This window comes from Cornus florida, unplaced genomic scaffold, assembly GCF_030987335.1.
Source record: "Cornus florida cultivar Cherokee Brave unplaced genomic scaffold, ASM3098733v1 CherokeeBrave_3.0.0_Hap2_Chr10, whole genome shotgun sequence".
NCBI lineage: Eukaryota > Viridiplantae > Streptophyta > Magnoliopsida > Cornales > Cornaceae > Cornus > Cornus florida.
This window is the reverse complement of record NW_026775580.1, coordinates 113408007-113433073: the sequence shown is the minus strand read 5'-3', so window position 1 is coordinate 113433073 and position 25067 is coordinate 113408007. Positions and strand designations below refer to the sequence as shown.

Below are 25067 nucleotides of genomic sequence, written 5' to 3'. Positions count from 1 at the left end.
AATCATTGGACAAATAATGTCCTAATATTCCCATAGCAAAAGGACCATAAACCTTTGTAGCCAAATTAGACCTTTTGAACCTGAGACTGAAACCCTAGAAGGTTTGAAAATTGAAGTACAATGTACCTTCCTCAAGTAATATGAATTGATCTCTCATGAATGTAAAAGGACCATATTACCCCTGTAAGTCATTGTAATGCACCGAGCACTCCAAAATCACTTAAAGTTCATTGAGATGGACCTGTGATAGTATTTTGACATTTAAAGTGCAAAACCTAATTCAAAAGTGGGACCAACGGTCTCCCTCTTTTGCCTTTAAATGTCAAAAACTAAATAATTATTGAATATCATAGAAGCACTTAAAATAGCAGCAATGTACCATTAAAAGTAGTGAAAGCATATTAAAGGATATACATATCCTTGATTTAGATCAATTTCTCCCGCTTTTTGACATTGAAAGTCATAAGGTGAAAGGAACAACAATGTAAAACATGGAGCGGTACACCTTGCCAGTGGAGGACGTGCGGAAGTATAGCAAGGCCAACGTCACAAGGAGTCGTGACAAGTAGAGAGCCAAGCTACACATTGAGGCCATGGAAGGGTGTGCACCAAGAGGCACTAAGAGTAGAAGGCTCCCGTGCGAGGAAGGAAGTGCAAAGACGAGTAGAGACGAGTAGCATACAGAGAAGACACACAGCTAGAGTATCTCGTCAAGTGGAAAGGTTCCCAGACGAGTTTGTAAGACAAGCGTTGAGATTACGACGAGGGCGTCACAAGAATTGGGTGGGGGAGAATGTCACGCCCTGCCTAATTGCAAGGAGTGGCGAACATGTGTACGCGGATGAGGCGGCTGCATGGCATGAGAAGAATGTAGTAGAGTTCTAGATGGTAGGGAGTTTTGTATAATGTAATTAATTAGGACAATTATCTAGAAAAATGTAAGTTAGTAAGATGCCCATCAATTGGAGAGGAGTTAACCAACAAGCTCTGGTGTGAGAGAGCATTGTACACTTGAGTAATAATAGACGTATTATTCCTCTGGCCAACAATTGCCAAAGTGCGTGTGTGCAATCTGTGTAGAGGGAATGAGACATTACAACACGGGTTGATTGTGTTGGCACGAGCAAGTGTGAGAGTTAGACAGACCAAGGCCTCGGCGCCGCACGGGTGTGACTGGAGTAGCAGTGAAACCCTAGGCCCTTGACACAAAGCTGGTAAGCAAGCCACTACTAATTGTACAAATGCCCATGGCAAGGAAACAGGAGTGTGACCTGGCCCTGCCTCGGAAACTGAGTTCATATACGGACACACATGGATAAGAAATCTAGTTATTTTTTGTGTCAAAACTGAACCATATAGACAAGGAGGACCAGTTATTTTACGAGTATTGTGAGGTTGAATAATACTGTATTTAATTGTACCTGAGCTTATCCAATGACTTATACTGTGTACCAAATAAACATGTTTTAGTTGACTAATACAAGTAAAAAAAAATTATCTCTACAATGATGTGACTAAATTTGAGTGAATTCTAGGTTCTTGGATTCTATAAAATTTACCTTGAAAGCTAACACATCAAAACGTTCCCGTACTATATGGATGTGTGCGCGCGTGTTATGTATGTATACTATTTGAGCGTGGATGACATTTTTTGGATCCCAGCACTGAAAAATGTATAATTCTTTTTTCTACAAATGGGAGCAGATAAGAGCAACTAAGACCAATAATAGGTAGAACAATATATCTATAGCCACAGAGCTCATCAATTGTAGTTTCAATTTCACCAATTCATCAAAATTATTTCACTAAAGCTGCAAGCACACGAACGAATATGAATTGATAAAAGTTATACACATTTAAGCAAATGTTACATTAAGTACATGACTCGTACATATATAATATACAGCAAAGTCGTGAACAACACTAATCTATATTGACCAAAACAACTACTCAGGTTATACAAAGAGCGTTGCACTGGCTCCAGCAACCGAATATCCTCTTGTAACTCTTTAAACTTTGGGATTGCAATTTCCTTTAATGAGTCCGCTAATTAAATAACATGAATAAATATTAACCTGAAATTTATCCACTAATCGAACAACATGAAAACATATTGACCTGAATTTTTTTTAGGTCAAATAGAAGAGATTTGCACTGGCTCCAGCAACAAAATATCCTATCTCAGAACTCCAACTTCTGAATTGCCATTTCCTTTAGTGAACTCACCAACCTACAGAAAACTTTAAGGCTGTGACCAGTTTTATCCTGTGAACACAAGTGAAAGCCACAGAAGAACTAATTAGTATACAAAATTGCTGAAAATTATGGGCGAAAATATTCCAAACTCAGATGATGGATGCATGAAGCTTTTGAAAATTTAGTGCACCCAGGTACACAAGGAATGAAATGAGTAGAGAGTTTAAACAAAGTCTTCCCCAAAACCCCCAAGTAGCTAAGGTAAACAGCTAAGAAAATAACATACAAAGTCTTCCTTGACATCTACCAGAAACTAAAATTAACAACTAGGCAAAACACCCATTTGTAAAGAGCAAATAAAAATGAATGTTTTGTCAATGGGAACAAGAAAGTGTTTCTAGTACATACTCATGGCAATATAACAAGAATCCTCATTTGAGACACAAGAACATGTATATACGTTGTAAAATACGAAAATTACCGCATTATTAAATATCTAATAGGCAATGAAGATCACACCATGTTCATATGGCGAGCAAGGGATAAGATAACAGTCCTTATAGTGTATGTAGATGACATAGCAGTGACTGTTGATGCTGAGGAAGTGTCCAAGTTGAAAGCTCACCTAGTCCAGAAATTTGAGAAAAAGAACGAATATGGAATCTGTGTTACATAATTTGAATATAGGTTGCCAGATCAAATAAGGACATTTTTATCTACTAGAAGAATCATACATATTAGGTGGCAGATTCTTCTATTGAGACTAATCATCATCTTCAAACTGGTGAGGGTGATCAAGTGGACAAATTAAGATATTAGGGATTGGTTGGGAGACAAAATTGCTCATACTCGTCCTAACATAGCATATGCAGTAGGAGTCGTTAGTTAGTTTATACATGATCCTCACACCACATATTTAGAGGTGGTTTTTGTATTCTGAGATATCTAAAGTCTCCATGTAGAAGGGATATTGTTCTCCAATCATTTGAAACTTGAGCCCTTCACAGATACAAGATAAGCTAGTTCAATTGATGGTAGACAATCTACCTCAGATTATTGCACCTTGGTAGGAGGGGACTACTTACAAGGGAAAAAAACAAACAGCAGTAGCTAGATCCAGGGCTATGGCACATGAAATATCCGAACTCATGTGGCTTTAGACCTTGATGAGTGATTTGCGAGTTATTTGTATTAACTCATGAAACGATATTTGCAATAACAAGGCAGCCAACAATATGACGCACAATCCGATTCAAGATGATAGAAAAGGCATGTTGATATTGACATGAAGTTCATCAAAGACAAGATGAATGATGGAGTGATTTGCATAATTTTCGTGAAATCGGAGGAACAGTTGGCTGTGCTAACTAAAGGTTTGAGCTAAAATTTCCACTAATATATGCAAGTTGGGCATGAAATATGTGTGTGCGTGCACCAACTTGAGGGGGATTGGTGGAGATTCAAACTGATTTTTATTCGATAATATAAATAGATGGGGTGTAGAGATCTTAAATTAGATCTTGAAACCATTGTCTTATGTCTGCTCTCCTCACCCCCCCCCCCCCCCCCCCCCCCCCCCCCCCCAAATCACATTATTGAATTCTAATTGGGTCAAGTGTTCTACAGTCTATAATTCTCCTCTTTACATTCCTACCCTTAGCGAGAAATTACCCTACGGACTATGTAGCGGAATGGGCTAAGGTGATGATGGAAAAATCAAATATCTTAAGCTTTGATTCTCCTGGAATCTTGACCTAGTGAAAATTAGGGGACACTATGGACGGGCTCCTTTATTTTGTTAGGTTAAGGGGGGAAAGGAATGGTATTTCAGAATGCAGCACAAGCAAAATTCGGTGTATAGCAGATCTTTAATGGATAAAAAATGGAAGGAAACTAATTTCTTCTCAATTTCATTTTCAAGGAAAATGATACAATCTTTTCCTTGATTTCATTACTGTTGAACTAAATGAACCATGAAACCTCACATTAACAAACCAAATCTCAAAAAATGATTGAAAATCCAAGAAAATAATAATCGATACAGGATACATAAGACTCGGTCGCTTGATAGGATGACCAGGAAAAACAAGATACCGAGCAGTGAGATTAATAAAGGAACATTGCAGCGTACCTCACTCAGCAATTCTAGTCTTTCTAAAGTTGGAATTAACTTTTCACACAACAAAGGCAACTCCTCTCCAGAATCAGGCTTGGTGCCATACGTAATCATTTTCAAAGCTTCACTGGAATCACCAAGTTCAAAACTGCCAAGAAAAACATTGATCAACAAACAAGAAATAACTTTAACAAGTAGTACAGCTGCAAGTAATAACAAGCATACCCATCCTGGAAATGGATGAGGATAATGTTCAGCACATTCTCTGCAAGCAGAAGTAATAGAGTAATAAGCTGATCCCTGTTTCCAGCAATATGGCACATCTCCACCATAGCAATATACCTCCTGTAGAAATGTAAGCAATTGAGAAAACAACTAACATATTGCACACACTTTAAATGACAAATTAGGTTAAAAAAAAATATATGTAACAGAACATTAAATTGTGATTCATGAGCAGGCCTATTCCAGATCAAGCAATCATGTTAGACAATATTGCTTCCAGCAGTACGCATTGTTCCATATTTTTTCTATGTCAAAAAGGCCTGCATACCATGATATGCAGAATGAAAAAATTAAATGATCTTTCAAAACTGGAAAATCTTAAAAAATGTTGAGATGTTCCAGTTAAAGTAAATGTTTAAAAGTTTAGACTTCCAATGGGGTCAACCATCCTAGTACTACTCACACCCAAGCACGCTTGTGGATTTCTGATGGGATCCGGTGCAGTAGTACTGGTATGATCACATCCAAATGGATACAATTTCTTAAAGTCAAATGGATCCAATTCCTTTCCACAGGAGCAAGACCAGGATTGTATTATCAAAGGCTTGGACAGCAAATGAAACCAGATTCGAGTCTGATTCAAAGGTGACAGAGAATCTTATATCTTGGATAAATTCCAAACTACTTCAATAGATATCCAATCTGATTTTGTTCACATGTGCTGACATGGAGAGTAAGGGCGGAAGGATATCGATCGTAACATCCAGGGGCGGAGCCAGGATCTTGAGGTTGGGGGGGCCAAAATTATAAGCAACACTACTTAACTAGAACTTATGGAGAAAAAAAAAAATATTACGTAGGCAAAAATATTTTACTATTTATTATATTCATACTAAAATATATCTATCTAAATTTTTTTTAAAAAAAAAATAGACACACTCACACAAAAATACATATATACATACAAAATTTATATAGAGAGAGGATCAAAAAAAAAGCTTTGAGATTAACCTGACTGCAGTTTGCATAAAAATTATCTACATCCATGAGCAAAAAGTGATTCCTTAGGTCAAACAAGGTTATGGAAAGAATCGTGATTGAGTTGGAATTTTAGGATAATAAGGTTATGGAAAGAATCGTGATTGAGTTGGAAGGATTTTAAAATAGAACATTATGGAAAGAACTCTGTTTGAGTTAAAATTTTAAGATAGCCACATTAAATTTTTATGAGTCATTTTTTGTATTACTCCGTATCTTTTAAATGCTAATTAAAGAAAGAATTATTTTTTTTGTTTTTTCTTAGGGGGGCCAAGTATAGATTTTATACCATATATGTTATACTAAAAAATAAATTCCAAAAAATCAAGGGGGGCCATGGCAACCCCCAGCCCCCCCCCCCCCCCCCCCCCCCCTTGGCTCCGCCCCTAGTAACATCCAATTTCACTGACGCCATGGCCTTAGATAGAGCGGAATGGAAACAGATTTCAAATATAATCTACTAGCAAATTATGTTTACAAAAGCATAAACACCTCATGTATCCTTCAAAAAATTTAATCCAACATCATGATTCCAAGAATTTTATTAACAGGACAGTATTCTGAGACCTTAGTTGATATAATATCAAAATAAATAATGTTGAAAAATAAAGCATAAGATTTCTTCTACAGTCTCAAAACTCATTTTTTTTTGATAAGTAATAATAAATTAAAAAGGGTGATCAATAGGGAAACGCGTCACGTGGACAAAGGAACCGGGGTTTAAGGCCCCAAAGAATCCAGAAAAGAAATTAAATCAACAGAAGAGGAACACGAACTTCTGTTCACATAACAAAAAAGAGAGCGAATGATAAAAAGTTTCAGTGTCGCTGTAGACGACTCCTTCCCTTCAAACATTCTACTATTTCGCTCCTTCCAGATGCACCACCAAATACAATGTGATACAGATCTCCAATAAGCACAAACGCTCCTACTCACACGACAACCTCTCCAAGTATGAATTAGCTCCCTAGTAGAACGTGGCATTACCCAACACATGCCAAATAGGCCAAGAATGAGATTCCAGCAATCGCGCGCTATAGAGCAATGCATTAGGAGATGATCGACTGGCTCCCCATTCTGCTTACATAAACAGCACCAATTAACAAGAAAATTTCCCCTTTTCCTCAGATTATCGATCGTTAGAATTTTTCCCCAAACAGCAGTCCATACAAAGAATGCCACCCTAGTAGGGACCATGGAGCACCAAATAGTCTTCCAAGGAAAATCATAGGATGCAAAATTAGACAGACAGAAAAACAAGGACCTAACTGTAAAACGCCCGTGAGAGGAGGGAAGCCAATTTAAACTGTCAAAACCCCTGCCAATTCCTTCTTGCCGATACAATTGATCCAAGAAAATGCTCACCTCTTCCAACTCCCAATCCTGAAATGAACGCCGAAAATGAACATTCCACGTAATCCCACTATTATCAAGATGATAACAGTTAGCAACAATGGCATGTTTATCAACTGCAATACTATATAACCTGGGAAATGTACAACATAAAGGCTAGTTCCCACACCAAAGATCATCCCAAAAGCGGACACAGCTACCATCCTGAACTCTAAATCTGATATGAGAGGAAAAGGCATCCCATCCTTGTCGAATGGATTTCCAGGCCCCAACTCCTCCCACAATAGAAACCGGACGTGTAGTCCAACCACCAACATCTTCCCCATACCTACAAGACACTAATCAGCGCCAAGGACGATGTCTTTCCTTCCCATATCTCCACAACCACTTACCCAAAAGAGCTTTATTAAAAGGGATCAATCGTCTAATACCAAGACCCCCCAACTTTATAGGCTTGCAAACTTGCTCCCATCTAACAAGATGATACTTGAACTCATCTCCCCTACCTCCCCAAAGGATATTCCTTTGAATTTGTTCGATTCTATCAGCAACGGAGCATGGAATTTGGAACAAAGAAAGAAAATAAGTGGGAAGGCTTGATAAAGTGCTCTTGATAAGAGTTACTTTACCCCCCTTAGATAAATATTGCTTCTTCCAACCAGCCAACCTCTTTGCATACCTATCAAGCACAGAATCCCAACTCCCCACTAACCTGGAAGAAACCCCTAGGGGCAATCCCAAATAAGGGATGGGAAAGGAGTTCACCCTGCACCCAAGAACTGCAGCTAAAGAAGACATATCCTCAACATTCCCGACCGGGACAAGCACACTCTTGGCCACATTCACCTTTAACCCGGAAACTGCCTGAAAGCAAGCCAGAATGCATCTCAAGTATCTAAGTTGAGACACATTAGTATCACAGAAAACCAGAGTGTCATCTGCAAAAAGTAGATGTGAAATCTCCACCTGATTGTCAATATCTCTTCCCACCCAGAATCCCTTGATAAGACCAAGATTCTCTGCCCGTCGCATGAGTCTGCTTAAACCCTCCATAACAATTAGAAAAAGAAAAGATGACAATGGATCACCTTGTCTTAAACCTCGAGAAACGAAAGATAGCTCTCAATCCATGTCATCCATCTACTTCCAAACCCCATTCTTTTAAGCAAGTAGAGAAGGAAATTCCAATTGACATGGTCATAAGCTTTCTCAATATCAAGTTTGCAAAGAACTCCAGGAACACCACTACGCAACCTTGAATCCACACATTCTCCAGCAATAAGAACTGAATCAAGAATTTGCCGTCCTCCAACAAAGGCATTCTGGGAATCTGAAATAATCACATCCATAACTTCTCTCATTTTATGAGCCAGCACCTTAGCTATGAGTTTGTAAATACAAACCACTAAGCTAATAGGACGAAAGTCCTTAATATTTGAAGCGTTTCCCTTCTTAGGGATAAGGGCAATAAATGATGCATTGAGCGATTTTTCAAAAACACTAGTAGAATGAAACTCCTGAAAGGTACTCATCACTTCATTTCTCACAACCGCCCAACTCATTTCTCACAACCGCCCAACTTTCTTTCAAAAGGCGCATAGTGAACCCGTCTGGCCCCGGGGCTTTATCCCCATTACAACTGGATAAAGCCTTAAGAACTTCTTCTTCAGTAAAAGGAAGCTCTAACCCATCTCTCTCCAATACAGAAATGGCCTCAAAAGGGAGACCATCAAGTTTAGGTCTCCAATCTAAAGGTTCTGTGTAGAGCTTCTGATAAAAAGAAACGATCCCACTACACACCTCTTCCTCCCTCCACAACTCCACGCCTTCAACCCGTAGACGTCCTATATGATTACTCCTTCTGTGAGCATTAGCAAGTCTGTGGAAAATTTTTGTATTGCGATCACCCTCTTTCAACCAAAGAGCCCGGGTTTTTATCGCCACGAAATCTCCTCCATGCGAGCAATCTCAGCAAGAACTGCCTGACAGGAAGCTCTCCTAGTAGAAAGAGACTCCACATTCCCACCCGCCTCCTCAAGCCGATCAATCTCAGAAAAATTAGCAAAGACTCTATTCTTCCTCCATTCAAGATTCCCAAAGACATCCTTATTCCACTGCTTAAGAGCGAGTTTGAGAGCTCTTAATTTCTGTGTTAATATGAAGCTGGACGCACCTGTAACAAACACTCCCTCCCACCAAGAACAAATAGTCCCTTGGAAGTCCTCCGCTCTCAACCACATATTCTCTAAACGGAATGGGGTTTTCCTAGAACACAAACCCCCGCAATCCAAAACTAAAGGAACATGATCAGAGGTAACCCTTTCTAAGACACCTTGAACAGCGTCTGGGAATTTTTCTTCACACTCCCCAGATATTAAAAATCTGTCTAATCTTGAGAGAGTAACTGGGTCTCTACCATTGGACCAAGTATAGGTTGCACTTTCCATTGGTAAATCAATGAGAAGGTGCTCATCAATGAAGTCTGAAAACTGATCCATGTTTACGGACCTTCTTCCTCCAGTAGACCTCTCTGACGGGAACCTGACTGAATTGAAGTCCCCACCCAAACACCATGGTAAAGAGCATAAACCTTGAACGAGGCTTAGTTCCTCCCATAAAATAGGTCTCTCAGCATCGTCAACCGGTCCATAGACCCCAGAAAAAACCCATCTGAAATTATCCTCTTCCATCTTAAACTCACAAGAAACAGAAAATCTCCTCTTCCATACATTCATTCTAGACAACCACCTGCTATCCCACATAACTAAAATACCACCCAAAGAACCTGTAGCATCCAAGGCCTCCCATTCCACAAACCTTCCTCCCCACAAACTTCGAACCACTCCGTTAGTAATGGATGCCATCTTGGTTTCTTGCAAACAAATAACCTGTGCCCCCCATTTTCTTAAAGCTACCTTCACCACCCTCCTTTTATTCAGGTCATTGAGACCACGAACATTCCATATAATGATTCGTAGCTTCATTAAAAACCAGTTGAGATTAACTCCCCTCCCCCCCTCTTCAAACTCCTACTCCTAGTCCTGCCCCTTTCCATCACCACACCTTTCTTCTTGTCGTAATTGACATGAGAGATGAGATTCTTAATCTCATGAATCCCTTTCCAAGACGATATGGGTTTCGTGTTTATAACTTCATTAGTGACTGCTATCTCAGTTCCAGTCACAATTGATTGAAGAAGAGATAAAGTCTGAGCATTATTACCTTCTGTAGAAACTCCCAGCAACTCACTAGTAGTTCCAATGTTATCAACCACCCAATCCCTCCCCAAGTCATCTCAAAACTCATAAAAGGAACTTAAACTTCTATATAGTATATGTGATGTGGGTTCAAACTAACAACTTACTGTTGGCTTTAGCGATGATATTCCATGTGTCTTAAATGTAGCACGCGGATCAGGATACCATTCAGAAAAGACTTCTTTTAGAGAAGGGAATGGAAATTACTTCCTTATTTCCCTTAAATTTTGAAGTAACTTAGATTTAATAAACTTTTGAAAGAAGTAAACCTTGCCATGCATCATAAGAAGCATACATGTACACTACTATGAGGTTATCACAACATACTGCGAAGATAGTGCCATCCACAATAATGTGCATATTGATAACTAGGCTTAATATTTGAGGGGCTTTAGGGAATCTTCGAAAATTCCCAGCCAGGAAACATTGAGTTTGTTATACTTTCTTATTTTTTAAGTGACCTTGAATCCAGAAATAGATGACTTCGGCTGTCACAGGCCAACATAAAACAAGGATATCTTATCCTTACCTAATTGGTTCTCCAGTTTCCAAACAGTCCTTAAGATATAGTCTTTCAAATTCCAACTGGAAATTAATGTTTTGATTCTTTAATTATTAGAAATGAAGAAGAAAAAGAAATTGCAAGTGTACCTTCATGTTTGAGCTTTATTGAACAACCTTTTTTCAGCTTTTTCTAGTTTTATTACCTCCTACAACACTTTTAGTTTGCATGTTTTATTGTTTTAATATTTCTTCCTTGTTTACCACAGGGGTATTGGCCCTGGTGCTGTGAGCTCTACTCCCCAAAGGGGGGATGAACAGTTTGAATCTCACATGGTCGCAGGGTAGTGTGTGTGAGTGTGTGCGTATGTTGCTTACTTATCCAAAAAAATATTTCTTCCTTATTTAAATTGCACATACTTAATGTAGTCCTTTGTTTCATAAGGTTGTGTACCTTCTTGCTTTTGTTACTAAACAATATGTTACTTCAAGGAAGATCTAAAAGTATCCTTGGGCCAAGAGTAGTGGTGAACTTTGATTCTGTAAGGAGACTGCTTAATCCCTCCCTACCCCATACTATATCTAGAAATCAACTTTGGGTGACAAGGGGATAAACCTTAACCATATACGCAGGACTAAAGGCTTCTGACCAGGGTCCAGACTAAAGAAAACTAGCATTTCAGATGCTTTGGCTTTCTTATGTCAGGAAAAAATCCGTTACAACAAGAATTAAAAAATATTGCAAGGATAAACTTATCAAAAAAAAGATTGCAATGAAATGGCAAAAAAGTAACTATAAGTAAAAAAAACATTTGAAGTCAATCAGAGATTAGACCATTCATGTTTGTCATGAATCCGGAAAAGGTTATGCAATGAAATCGTAAATTTTGGTGAAATTTAAAACCAAGTAATAAACAACTTCAATATGCAAGCATGATGAAATTACGACAAATGTCATAATACAACTATACATTCAACCAGGCACAGGCTGCATTGGGTTGCCTAAGGCCTTAAACAACGCCTGTCCTGCCCACAACTGGGGATGAGTTTTCTCAGTCAAAGCCAAATCCGGTTTGAAACTACAGCCCAATTTTATCTATTGGTCAAGTTTGGCCACATCCAAACCACCAAAGTTAGCACACGGAATGGCCAAAGCACGCAGTACAGATGGTAGTTGACAAGAGGGTCTAGTTCGTTATGTACTCCATAAGGAATTTACTTCAGCATGACATACATTTTAACTTTTAAACTTACATAACTAATGTCCATAAAACCTTTAGCACTTCTGCATAAATGCCATAAAATAACCATATCTCAACATTCATTTACAATGACAATTCCAGAATACTCCACTGTAATTATAGACACGAGGCACAGAACAACAGGGAGTTGATACCAAAATTTCACAAGCAATAGGACACTACAACAATAAAGGTGACAAATTTTCAAATTCCAACACACGTGACTGAAACCGGACAAAGAATTAGTGGGTTACAATAGAGCATAATTGTATTCGTGTTGAAATTCTAGCGATACAATTAACTGGTTGTTTTTATGTTTCTTAACTTGACAAGAATTACCTGATTTGATCCATTTATTATGTCACATTAATGTCATCCAAAACTATGTAAACTGCTCTCATAGTTTATAAACGATAAAGGGGCAAAGAAATTTGGACGCTATTGGAACTCTAATTCCTTTTTGTTCAAACTGAAGAGTTTCTATGGTGGTCGTTTCTTACCATTAAACCTGATCACAAACTAAAATCTGCATCAAATGTTAGATCTTCAATCTCCATATTGAAAAGGTAACCATGATGACTCCCCCCTCCTACTCCTCCTGGGGGGGTTTTAGCTTTTGAGTTGAAACCCTAACCTTGAAAAAACCTGGCACCTATTTCTCTCTCTTAACAGTCTCAAAACCTTGACCTAGGACTTGGAAGTTAAGAACCAAAGTCTCTCTCTCTCTCCCTCAAACACACTAGTTCTTCTTCAAGGACTTTTCTTGTTTGATTTCTATGAAACTGTATATAATATATGATCCTAATTAATGTAATTTTTTCGAGGATATCATTGGTAAGGTAATTACACTTTTCTTGACAGATGTTAATGCAAATTTGAAATTGAAATTAGAGGATTATGTTCGTAAAGAATATGTTATAGTCCCTACAAGGGTATGAACCAAATCCGATATAGTAACAAATAATTTTATAAAATTTGGAAAATGTTCTTGGCTGGCTAGTTGTTTGAAGTAGGATTAAAAAAGTTAATATGTTTTATAACTGATTTGTACTTGTGTTGGGCTATGTTACATGGACTTGGGGAAGTGCATCAGGTGCACATAACAACCATCGGATATATCAAATCTGGGTAAATATTTATATTACTAACAACTCTTCTGTTTTCTACAGTAAAATAATTATTTTACGGACACAGCGTCTTCATTTTAGTCAGTTCAAATGTAACAAAAGGAATATATTTAAAGAAACTCCGTGTACAACTGTACAGTGAACTTAAATTATTGGATATGCTTCTTCCGTGCATGACCGACCAGACACGTCGCACACATAGCTCATGCCAATGTTTGAGAGTCTCATGTCCAACTTCGACATGAGAAGTTAACAAGAAATGAAAGTGATGCTGGTCTGACACACAACTCCTTATATGAGGCCATGATTCTTAGAAAACAATTCAAATTTAAACCTTGATAATGCACAGAACTTCCACATAATGTACACCACTGAAATTCATCAAAAAATGATAACAAAAAAATTGTAAAGCAGGCCAACTTATCCATCAAAAAGATTTAACTAATTCCAAGAATTAATTGATCTAGATATTGCATAGGATCTCATAACATAATCCAACAACAAGGCCTAAAAGGAGAAACAAAAGATAACTCAAAATTCAAACGACATAAACCGAACAGAATATTTCCTTACTGACTTAAGCGATTGAAAACCAAAGCAACAAATGCAAACATATTAATACCTTTTCTGTATATTGTCGTTCGATTTAACACAATCTTGTCGAACACACATGTTGATAATTTCATCCACCTCTTGTCTGGATAGTTCATTTATGTCTTGAATCTAGAATACCAGAGGTATAAATAATTTAGTTGTGACTTAAATGAGAGTAGCATAATGTCAACATAAATATATATATATATATATATATATATATAAGTAAATAATGAGTGAAGTCAACATATGAGAAGCATAAAAAAGTCACAACTAGTCCACACACACTTTCACCTTGTTAACTAGCAATGACTTTTCCTCAGCAGCTCTTTCAAGAGCAGTTGTCGCAGAATTAAGAACAACAATGAGTGAATTCAATGTAGGCTGCTGCTTTTCAGCAGGTGCTTGGTAGTTGGTGGGAGCATCTGAAACCTGGAACGAATCATGTTGGTTAGAAGAGAATATACGTTTCATAACATTAACAAAGATTTGGAATGATAGCAGCAACAAAGAAAAAACCATATTGCTCCGAGCTCGACCTTTAAACATCTACCTGCAGTCTAAGGGATTTCTTTGTGACCAGAAAATATAGATAAGAGCTCAGGCTGAAGGAAAGGCGAAAAGTGCTCAGTTCTGACTTCCTCTGATTCTGAATATTCATAGTAAAATTTTAAAAGAAAATAAAGGGAAAAAGTAAAAAAGAAACAAAGCATAGTTAGATATACATTCATTTTGAATCAGTCTGTACCCTCCACAGTAGCTTCAATAGAGATTATATGACTTACCTCCACAGAACGTGCTGATCGGGGAATTGAAGAAGATTCCGAATCATGCAAGAAAAGCGCATGCATCATACTGAAAAGCCCTTGAACAAAACCATACTCACCACTTTCTTCATATGGCCAAACCTATAGAAAAATCAGAAGGGTGACAAAAGGCAAGATTCATGAAATAAATAAGGACAGAGTTATTGAGGGGCCACTGTCATCCCAGAGTCCATTGTAATTTTCACTGTGCCCCAGCAGTGTTAGTTTCAAGGCAGCTAAATTTACACTTCTGTGCTAACAATTCTCTAACTCAATTAAAGGGCCTATACCTTGCTAAGTATCCCAACAACAAGATTTATCATCTCCATGGTCAACTCATCAGCTTCAAGAACATCTTCCCTAAGAACTTGATCAAAAAGGAATTGATGCCCTTTGACAAAATTAATGACCTCGCGAACAATTTTATTCTTCACCTGTCAGATAACCAGATCAACAAGAATAATATTTACCAGATGCTAGAAAACGAAAAAGAAAATAGAGGGTAAAGAATAGCATCAAACTTAAAGGCCCATTTTTATACATCTTAGGGTTGGAATTAGATGGCTTGTCTCCAGAATACGTGGATATAATTTTTGACTTGCTCAAGCTTTCATCCCAATTTAATTGTTGTTCCAAAAGTTATGACGTACTTTCCATTAAAGATAATAAGTATATGATAGTGCAGTTTAAATATTAGCAAATCATTTCTCTATAAGCAAAATTCAAGTAAGTGGCTATTGATCAGGCATAGATGAATTAATGCAAAGTACTAGACATCAGCACTTGCTTCTGATTCTTTCTTATAACAGCACCTGTTCAAGGATACCGTTATTTTGTTAGCTCAAGGTTCTTGATTTTATCTAGCTAGGTCAAGGTTCTAGAATGACATAACCATGTTCCTGTCACCAGAGAGCTGATATATTCGTCAGCCCCTAATTGTATCATGGAAAGACACAGATAATACATTACTAAACATTTAAAATAATAGCAAAGAATACATAAATTAGAACTTGCATATGCAAAACACAATGCGACAACAGAAAGTAACAATTGAGGAAATTATTGGAAGCTGACCTCAAAGAAATCAGATGTATCTACCAAAGAAGTCAGAGAAAACACCAATCTCAATATTGGAGCTATGATCATACGTTGCTTATCAACATCCGCAGATAAATCTCTTCCAAATTTAGCATCAACCCGCCTTAAGCTTCCCTGATACAGAATCGAGCATCAATTTAGGCCCATTGAAATGAAAACAAGATTAACAAGCATAAGTAGTACCTTAATCTGCATATTGACTGCCCTGCATGAAGCAATATGCTCCAAGGCACCCATGGAGAATAGAACCTGAGCCCCCGATTTCCCATACTTGTGGCTGATTCTCAACAATAGAGCAAGTTCTGCCTCAAGAGTACACACCCGCTGCAATGAATCCAATGACCGCCCGACATCCTAAAAATTAAACGTAAGCAAAGAAAGAGGTAACATATTATCAGTAGAATTTACATACAACTAGCAATAGAATTTACTGGCAATAATACAAATAGGGAAAATTACCCTGGCCTATCCTGAGATTTGGGGTAATCACTAATGGATGGAAGTTTTAGAAAAATCATTCTAATACCCCTTATCAAAGTTTGGAGCCTATTGACCCAAGACATCTGATTCTGATGTGACTATATTCATTTTTAATTTTAATGACAGCATAAACAAAATAGGATGAATTTACCAGTTAAACCCTCCAGCAGTTTGAGATGTAATCAGACTCTCCCTCTCTATTCTCCCTACCACCACAGCAGTTGTCCCCACACTCTCTCCTCCCTCCACCACCACTGCCGCCCACCCCCACATTCTCTCCTTTCCACCATGACCACCACACTCTCTCTTCTCTTCACCACTGCAACTGTCACTATCAATTCTTTTACAGAAAACCCCCATGACCAAACACTGGTCCGAATCAAACTTTCATTGCCTTGTTCTCTCTCTCTCTCTCTCTCTCTCCCCCTATATATATATATATATATATATGTTTCTCCTCCCCTGTTTTTCTTTCTAGAATTTCTCTATCAACATTTATACCTACACCTCCTCTGATGGCCAACGGAAAGAAGCATACAGGTCAACTGCAAATTGGGTTTGCATATAGCTTGCTTCTTGGACCTTTCCGTGACATATATATAGCATTTAAGAATTTGCCCAGATCTACATCACAAGTGTTATGACAAACGCAATGAACCCAAGTTGAACCTAGAATCACGACAAAAAAGTAAACACGCCACACAAAGAACACAAAGATTTATACGTGGTTCGACAACAGCCTACATCCACGGTTAGAATCTGGCGAAAGTTTTCACTATGTGTAAAATCAGGGATTACAAGTTTACAGCCCCACTCTGTTTCTGTACGAATATCAGAGTCTCTCTTGTCCACCACTCCAAACCCTAAGCGCCCTTATATATCGGGCTACAATTGGGCCCACACAAAGCTCATCCAACGGGTAATCGGGTGACCCGGCACCAAATTCGGGCAACAATATCACAACAAGGAAGCTAGCTCCTTGCATATTTCAACACAAGACAGAGATATTTAACTCACTCTTTGACTCATGCTTAGTCTCAAATTCTTAATATTAAATGGAGATTGGAACTGTGAAGCATCCTTAAACCCTTTATCAGCCCTTCAATTCAATAACTTCTGCCCAAACTTGCACCACAAAAGAGGAAGTAAAAGGGGCCATCTATAGAGGGAGAAATTAGAGAGGAAGAGATTGAGATCTCCAAGTTTTTGGTGGCACGGTTAATGGTGGAAATGCATGTCGTTGCAGTTGGCCTTGATCTATCCATTTGGGGGTTACAGAGGGATTTGTAGAGGAACGAATTATGATGAAGGGTGTTTACGGAGGCAATAAACTATACGCATTATTCAAAACTTAACTTTAGGGACTGAAAGTTGGGCATCAAAGAAACAAGTATGAGCACGACTTAGATGTAGGTCTTGAGATGGATGTGGTAAGACAAGAAATAACAGAATTTAGATGCGGATACTGGATACATGTATGAGATGATGGATGAAGCACCAACTGAAATAATGACAAAGGTTAAATATGTATCCAAATCTGCCCCGTCTCTCGCACGCAGACATACAATAGGCTTACAAAAAATAAATAGTTCCAATAAGAATAGTTAACCAAGTTGACATATTTTGATTGTATTGTATTTCAGTTGCTACAGAAATAGACATGTGACTTCAAACAAATTTCAGTGGTTCCAAATGAGTAATTACTTCAAGGAAATTTTGTGGAAGCTAATACCAATTCAATAGATTAATATTGCCTGGACAATGTAATTCCGGAGTTAACAGGTTCGGAAACAGAACAGAGAACACAACTTACTCCAGAATGCTGTGAAATTTAGAGTTGGTCAATCAAAAGACACATACATAGTTCCAAACATGAAGGGGTTTCAACTTATCAAAGATGATTTTGGTGTGGTGGTGGTGGTGGGGGGGGGGGGTGTGTTGTGGTGTTAATTTTGTTGTAAAAATTATACGCATTTGATTGTATACATTAAGAACCATAGTACTATATCTTGCCCACATGGGCTATTTCTGCACAATGGCCCTTCTTTTTATTCTACTTTTCACATTTTCCGACAAGTTTATAATCCTAGAGGAAATTCAATGGAAAAGACAGCAGCAGTTTCTATTTATTCAAAAATAATCATACTCATCATATTAATGAAAAAGAAAGTAAGTGCATGCTCGAAAAGACACGAACCATGTAAGAAACATTGCTGATGTTCATAAAGCAAGATCTTAGAAAGCCTCTGCTTTGAAGTTGGCTTAAGAAATACTTATCATGATCAATACAAATCAATGCATCGAGAACATAGAGCGATATTGTTTTCCCAGATTCACTGCCTTGAGTTGCATCTTTTATGACCTGAACAGTAAAATTTTAAAAAAATAAAATAAAACAAACATAATTATACAAAGCAAAAGGAAGTATTGCAGTTAGGGTACACAAACATAACTACTCTAAGTTAGAAAAGTGGAAAACAAAGGAAGGTAAAAGCTGCCCCATGAAAGCAATAAAATATACACTATACAGAAACCATCTTATTCAAGCCATTTATCCTATAACACTTAATTTTAAGTCATTCCCAATTACATCATTCCATATTAGTTTTGGTTGGTCTCTGTCTATTACCACCACTAATGTAAACACCATGAATATTTAAATTTATTTTTTGAAAAAAAAAAAAATTTGGGGTAAAATAGAAAATAAGGTTATTTTGGGATTTTGATCTCTCATCTTCATTTATGATAATTAAGTTTTGAAAAAGTCTTTCAAGTAGATATTGATACTGTACTTTTTGGATGTAAATGCATGTTCGCTGTAAGATTTTATCAAAATTATATGCTATATGCAAATTTACATGATCATGAACTTTTGATTTGAAAATGTGTACGCAAATATGTTCCTTGTTTTGAATTGGAAATAAATTGATTTGTGAAAAATCTGAAACTCTTTGTATAAGGGTATGTGACAAGGTCTGTGATGACGGATGCCTGAATTATAGCTGCGAGTTGAATGGCCAAGAGCTCCTTGTACGCAAAGTACAACCACCATGCGGTGTTTAAAGGGACTCCTAGTAAGGGATGCCTTCCAGGGTCACATGACAAATTAAAGGGAATGGTTGGTTAATAAAAAATAGCAACTTTGATTCGAAGAAATGGGTTCTGAATGAAAATCGAATTGGTTTTGCAATCTATATTACTATGTATTGTTTTATTCGGTTGATACTATGAAAATCTATTTGATTGTACAAACTTGTATGAATTAGGGGATGAACAGTTTCCTACTGGGATTTTCAAAGCTCACCGCCCACCCTCATTACTTCTCAAGATATGGAATTGGGAACACGTGGAGAAACTACAAGTTAAGATTTTGAGGTTTTTGTCGCTGAATTTTGTAGTTTTTTATGAGATTGGATACATTGAGAAGTAAAAATATGCAAGTGTCAACGCCTAGTTGATTTCTGTATAATATTGCGTAATCAAAGTTCAGGGTGTGAAACCTAATTTCTCCGTCACACATTTCACTTCTAGTCTATGTTATGATCTATCAAAGCAGTCCCATTTCAGCTACATGAATGGTTTCTTTTCTTTCATTTTAAATGCCAAACACTCTGCTCCCTATAAAATACATGGCCTAATACCAATCATGTAGAATTTTCCTTCTAACTTATTTAATTTTTTTTTTTTCCCTTAATTAACTTATTTGAAATTCTTTTATCACAAATTAAGAATTTATTAAAAAATAGCGGCCTAAAGAAATATGGCACATAAAAAAAGAAAACAGGAATCAACGCATAAAATGAAAGCAAAATATAACATGTTTAAGAAGGAAAAAAAAAAAAAAAAACGACAAGGCACCCACCAAATCTAGGACGGCCTGAGCATCTTTCTTTAGAATTGAAAAATTGGCCCGCGCTAACTCTGCTTGCTCGTTGTCAATCTGGAAAGCACCTAATTTAGTTAATTTTCTTAAAACATCCACAAGTGAATAACTTTAAGAATAAGATAATAGAACTCCACACCTTCTGGAAATCCAGATCATCGGAGTCCTGCTCATCAAGCAACAAGAACTGCAGAACTGTTGTTGGAACATCTGGATCAAGCATATGTCGACAGTACTGGAAGTAGCTAAGAAGCAACGCATATTGGCTGAATTCAGAATTATCAACAAAGGTCAGATGTGTACTGCCATGATTAACACATAGGAATACGATTTGACTGCCTAACTAAACCATACCGTCTCCTTAATGCTTCCGATGATTCATGTCGCAGAATTGCCATGATAAGCTTAAACAAAATAGAGTGACAGGCCCCATTTGGTAATTGTTTTGCCATAATAATATCGAGACATGTGACAGTGTTGGAGTTTAAACTGCCAGGGTATAAAAATCTTTCATCACGTAGTTTGGCCATGCATGTAAGAGCAACCTAAACAGAAAATGAAGAGGTAAAAACAATAAAGCAACAATTGCCAAAGTTATTCTGTGATAATGTGCTAAGAATAGAACTGGTACAGGTAGATTAAACCTACCTGGATCAATATTACTGCCATCTTCAGCGAACAGTCCGGAGAAGCAGAAGCACTCAAAGAGGCATCAAGCAACCTGTCGGTAATAAAATAAACAGTTACATAATGACAATATAACATAGAAGAAAATTAAAAAGGCTGACAAGATGACCCACTGAAACAAAATTTCAGATCGATTTTCAAGATATGATATTCTTCTGGATGCAGAGATCTGCAAAGACCACAATTAAGATGAAAATTACAGAGTTGCAAATATAAAGTTAGAGGGAAAAACCTGTAGACCGATAGCACAACACCCTTCGAAAAATTCAATATTTAAATTAAATAAAGACATTAACCTCAACAATCTGAGACCAGCCAGCTAACATATGAAGTTGGGCAGCTTGTTCCTCAAGGTTCTTATTGTATTTCCATCCCCATCTTAACAACTGTTGGATTGTATCTCTTACTTCGTTCAGCTCAGCTTCACTTCCAAAAGAGCTCATCTGGGGATTAACAACATTGCATTTCTGAAACAACAAACTTATATCAGGATCAGAGAATTTCTATTGCAAGTTCAGAGACGAAGATTCACCCCAGGAAACTTTTGGAAAAAAATGAATAAATAATCACCCTAGGAATACTGCTAAAGTATAACTGAGCAAAGACAATTCCATTTTAAAGAATTTATAGACTAAAGGAGACCACCTGCCAAAGTTTGTCACGAAAAGCAGCAAGATCGATCAATCTGTCACCACGCTCGGAATAATAGTAAATACCGCCCTTTCCAGATGTTGCTGGATTCCCAAGTATATCTTCAGCCTAAAAAACAAATGGTATAAAACGCAGCAAATAAAAAAAATCAAAAATCAAAAGACCCAGAATTTGAATCTTACCAGAAAGCCATACTTCATATTAGAAACTGCCTGAGTATACTTCATAGTGGTGTCAGGGGATCTAAACTGGACAATTTCAAGCAACTCAAGCACCTATGTTTGAATGCAAAACGATAAAAGCAAAACAATAAGTAGCTTCCTTCCAGCAAAAGAGTAATAGAGCACGTCCTGATACCAAACAAAATCTACCGAAGCCAAAGAACTCACACTGTATTCTCATAAACCATGAAACATAGCAGCTTTACTATAAACCAGAACGTCATATAATGTAACGGAAAGTAGCTGTCTAACTGAGAAAAAAAAAAAAAAAAAAAAAAAAAAAAAAAAAAAAAATCCTACCTAGCAGCAATGTCCACAACCAGCTAATGCAATTGGATAAGACCATTCCTGGTGACCACACATAACTACTAACAATGACGACTACATATAGTCTCAAATAGGTAGCTCCTTAGAAGAAAGGTGGCAATATTTGGCAAAAGCATACAAAACAAAGGAACCAAATGGAAAATCAATGCATTATATGAATCAACTGAAAAGATATTTGTTTGTCAAAGTATCAAGGGAACAGCATGCAAGACAAAACAAGGGGAGCATTTGCATTTTTAAATACACACACACACACACACACACACACACACAGAGATATAAAGAATAAAGAAATGAGAAAAAGGTGGAAAAGAAATTACGTTCCTAAGAGATCTATAAATAGTAGGGGCCATCTTAAGATTATCATACACAGCACACTTTCCAAATTGTCAAAAGCACATATTTGCCAGAATCATGTGTGTTTTAAAACATCCTTTGTCCTAGTAAAAATTATGACAGTTAAAGTAATCCTAGGAGTACCATTTATCTATCTGTTATACCCCTTTACAACAGATAGAGAAGGTTTAGTCTCTCATCCCTTTGGGCAAGTTCAATTCAAATTTCTGAGACAACCTTCTAGAAAATAATTGAAAGCCGTAATTGATTCCTCTGTCTCCAAATCCATAAATTTGCTCCATAGTAAAACCCAACAATTACGTTTTCTTAAAGTAAATTTTAAAAGAATAGAAACTCAGTTAGCGGACCCAGTTCTCCAGCAGAAAATTAAAAATTTTGAAGAACTCCAAAGAAAGGTTTGTTCTAATATTCCTACGGCCTTTTGGCATAGAAAAAAACATTCGATTAAGTTACCATACATCAAAGGATTTAATGAAAAAGACATCCTGACTTTTATTTTTATGAGTTTTTAATAGTATAAATAGTCATGACTAATATAGTTGATGCTTTATTTTGATAATCTGAAATGCTTTAAATTTTAGTATAATAGCAAAACATGTGTCCTGATCCACAAAAAGGTAACAAAGTCCTGCTTCCATGATAAATAAACGATCTTCCTGCTGCAACCACCAAATTTAAGAGTGAACCCTCAAAACAAAAGAAGTGTATCAAGAGTATGAACATAGAGCAATTATAAACCATGATTACAGCAATACGTAAAACAGAAAAAGAAACAATAACTAGCAATTATGAGTACCTTACTCTTACTGATTGTCCGGGTTCCAGCATTTGCAGCGCTATTTTCAAGGAGGAATGAGTTTGATATATTAAAATCAGTGCCGTATTCAATGATCTCCTGCCCAAATATATGGGCGACAATACTTTGACATGCTTCTCGATGAGTTGAACTAGCCAAATCACCAGCGTGCAATTCTACAGCTAAAAGTTTCAATAGCCATGCTCTCTGGGAAAGGCAAGGACAGACGGAATACATAAGAATAGAATTTAAGTAAAAAAATCATACAGAACCACTCAAAAGAAATTATCATAGTTAAAAAATATAGAATGAATCAAAATTAAAGCCAGAAACATTTGCAACAGAACATTCAGAGCCAGCCTTGCCAATGCCGAGTGCTAGAATTGGCAAAATACAAAAATGACCTTCAGATTATTCTGACAAAGTGGCTCTCTTATTTATTACCTATTATAGCCTCGCAACAGGCATACACATTACAAGGACATCTCTGTGGACAAGCCTCATCCCCTTCTTTTACAAAAGTTTCTGAAGACTATCATAAGAACCTTCATTATATGGACAAGGCTCGCTCGAAGGCAAAGGCATCTCGGTGCATCTCATGCACTTAGTTGAAAGCCAGACACATGGAGACTCTACAACTTGAAGTAAGGCTGTAGTCAAGTCCCACCTAAGGATAAGTAGATATGGCACAACCTCTGTTGTGTGGTCTCGTCACAGTCCACATTGGGGTAAACAAGCATATCACACTCCACCAGGATCCTAGGAGTTAGTAGGTTTACTGAGTAAAGTCCACAACTTGCCTAGATGACCTCCCTTGAGTTTTAGACAAGCCTCAACTAACCTAAAAAGAGAGACACTGTACCAATGTGCCCACCCTGACATGGTGATACCATATTAGACCACTATGAGATTTTCTGGGGAGTCTTTGCCTTAGGATTAGTCAGTCCTATTTCTTGATGGGGCCAGGAACTTGCGACACGATATGGCCAACATAATGCCGTAAGAGCCATTCTGCAACTGCAACATGGTTCCTATCATGACTCAGTCAAACAAGCCCAGTGCAAGTGGAGGTGTCTCATTGAGCTGTAACACCAAGACGTGTCATGACCTAACTGGACCCCACGTCAACATAAGCAGCGTCTTACTCTCATGTCCAAACCATAAAGGCAATATCTTAGAACCCTGAAACACCTCAAAATGGATTAGTTGATTACATGGTCACTTGAAACTGATACAACCTCTCTGTTCTCTAATTTAACCTCAACATCCACGTAACCCAATTTGCTTGGAACATCCATCATATTACGTGCAATACTGTCATTCCATACTCATCATCAAGTACCCACATCCAGAAAACATAATCGAAGTTAGATAGTAGAAAGGTATGTTCCACACATCAGATCAATATAATAATAACAATTCTATAGGTTTTCTCTGACAAAATAAGACTATTCACTTTTGCATGATTTCAACATTTCTTGGGACAAAACAAATGAAATAAATTAGATGTCAGTGAATCTGAGTAGAGACTCAGTTCTTAATTAGTGTAATTTTATATTATGGACTAATAAATATTAGTCAAACCTGCTTTACTTCTTTGATCAAATTTACTTCAATATTTGTGGAGATGACTTGGTATAATTATAACAAATTTGGAAATAATGCAAAACATATGTTGGAATAATTTGAATGTGGTTAATAAGTAGTCCAATAATATAATTTTGAATATTTTATATCCAAGAGAAATGAAGTGTGGTCCAAAATACACAAACAAAACATGTAGGGGGAGAAGAGAGGGAGAGATGATAAAAGTAAACTAGAGGAGGTACTGTCAGCTATAAATAAAGTAATTAATTTGAATTATGTGTCCTGCGCACTCACAAGCACGTGTATGTTTCATGCGCATGCGTATGCGTGTGCAAGTATAACACATTGATATCAACAATAAATGGTAAGCATCAGAAATAATTAACAATCACTATGAGATATCAAATGCTTCAATCACAGACAAAATTGAAATAAAGAAACTCAGAAATAAATTACCGCATCATAAAGGTGCTCACGATATTAGAAATAAAGCAAACAATACTAATTCATTAATTATGGAATTATG

The 25067-nt window shown here is 37.2% G+C and overlaps 1 protein-coding gene across 1 annotated transcript in view; it reads right to left on the bottom strand.

Moving 5' to 3' along the window:
• Nucleotides 1-1834: 1834 nt before the first annotated feature.
• The window catches only part of LOC132277294 (nuclear pore complex protein NUP205), a 55947-nt gene continuing 32714 nt past the window's right edge, over nucleotides 1835-25067 (bottom strand). Inside the window, exons 26-45 of the mRNA XM_059779114.1 lie at nucleotides 22955-23161; nucleotides 21436-21528; nucleotides 21248-21361; nucleotides 20899-21069; nucleotides 20716-20771; nucleotides 20564-20636; nucleotides 20270-20460; nucleotides 20055-20181; nucleotides 19895-19972; nucleotides 18230-18394; nucleotides 15736-15906; nucleotides 15529-15666; nucleotides 14745-14888; nucleotides 14434-14556; nucleotides 14202-14297; nucleotides 13943-14080; nucleotides 13677-13777; nucleotides 4538-4657; nucleotides 4328-4460; nucleotides 1835-2265 (exon numbers count right to left, since the gene is read on the bottom strand). Of these exons, the coding sequence (XP_059635097.1) occupies nucleotides 2182-2265; nucleotides 4328-4460; nucleotides 4538-4657; nucleotides 13677-13777; nucleotides 13943-14080; nucleotides 14202-14297; nucleotides 14434-14556; nucleotides 14745-14888; nucleotides 15529-15666; nucleotides 15736-15906; nucleotides 18230-18394; nucleotides 19895-19972; nucleotides 20055-20181; nucleotides 20270-20460; nucleotides 20564-20636; nucleotides 20716-20771; nucleotides 20899-21069; nucleotides 21248-21361; nucleotides 21436-21528; nucleotides 22955-23161 (2523 nt within the window). The 3' untranslated portion in view covers nucleotides 1835-2181. The remainder of the gene's footprint in view (nucleotides 2266-4327; nucleotides 4461-4537; nucleotides 4658-13676; nucleotides 13778-13942; nucleotides 14081-14201; nucleotides 14298-14433; nucleotides 14557-14744; nucleotides 14889-15528; nucleotides 15667-15735; nucleotides 15907-18229; nucleotides 18395-19894; nucleotides 19973-20054; nucleotides 20182-20269; nucleotides 20461-20563; nucleotides 20637-20715; nucleotides 20772-20898; nucleotides 21070-21247; nucleotides 21362-21435; nucleotides 21529-22954; nucleotides 23162-25067) is intronic.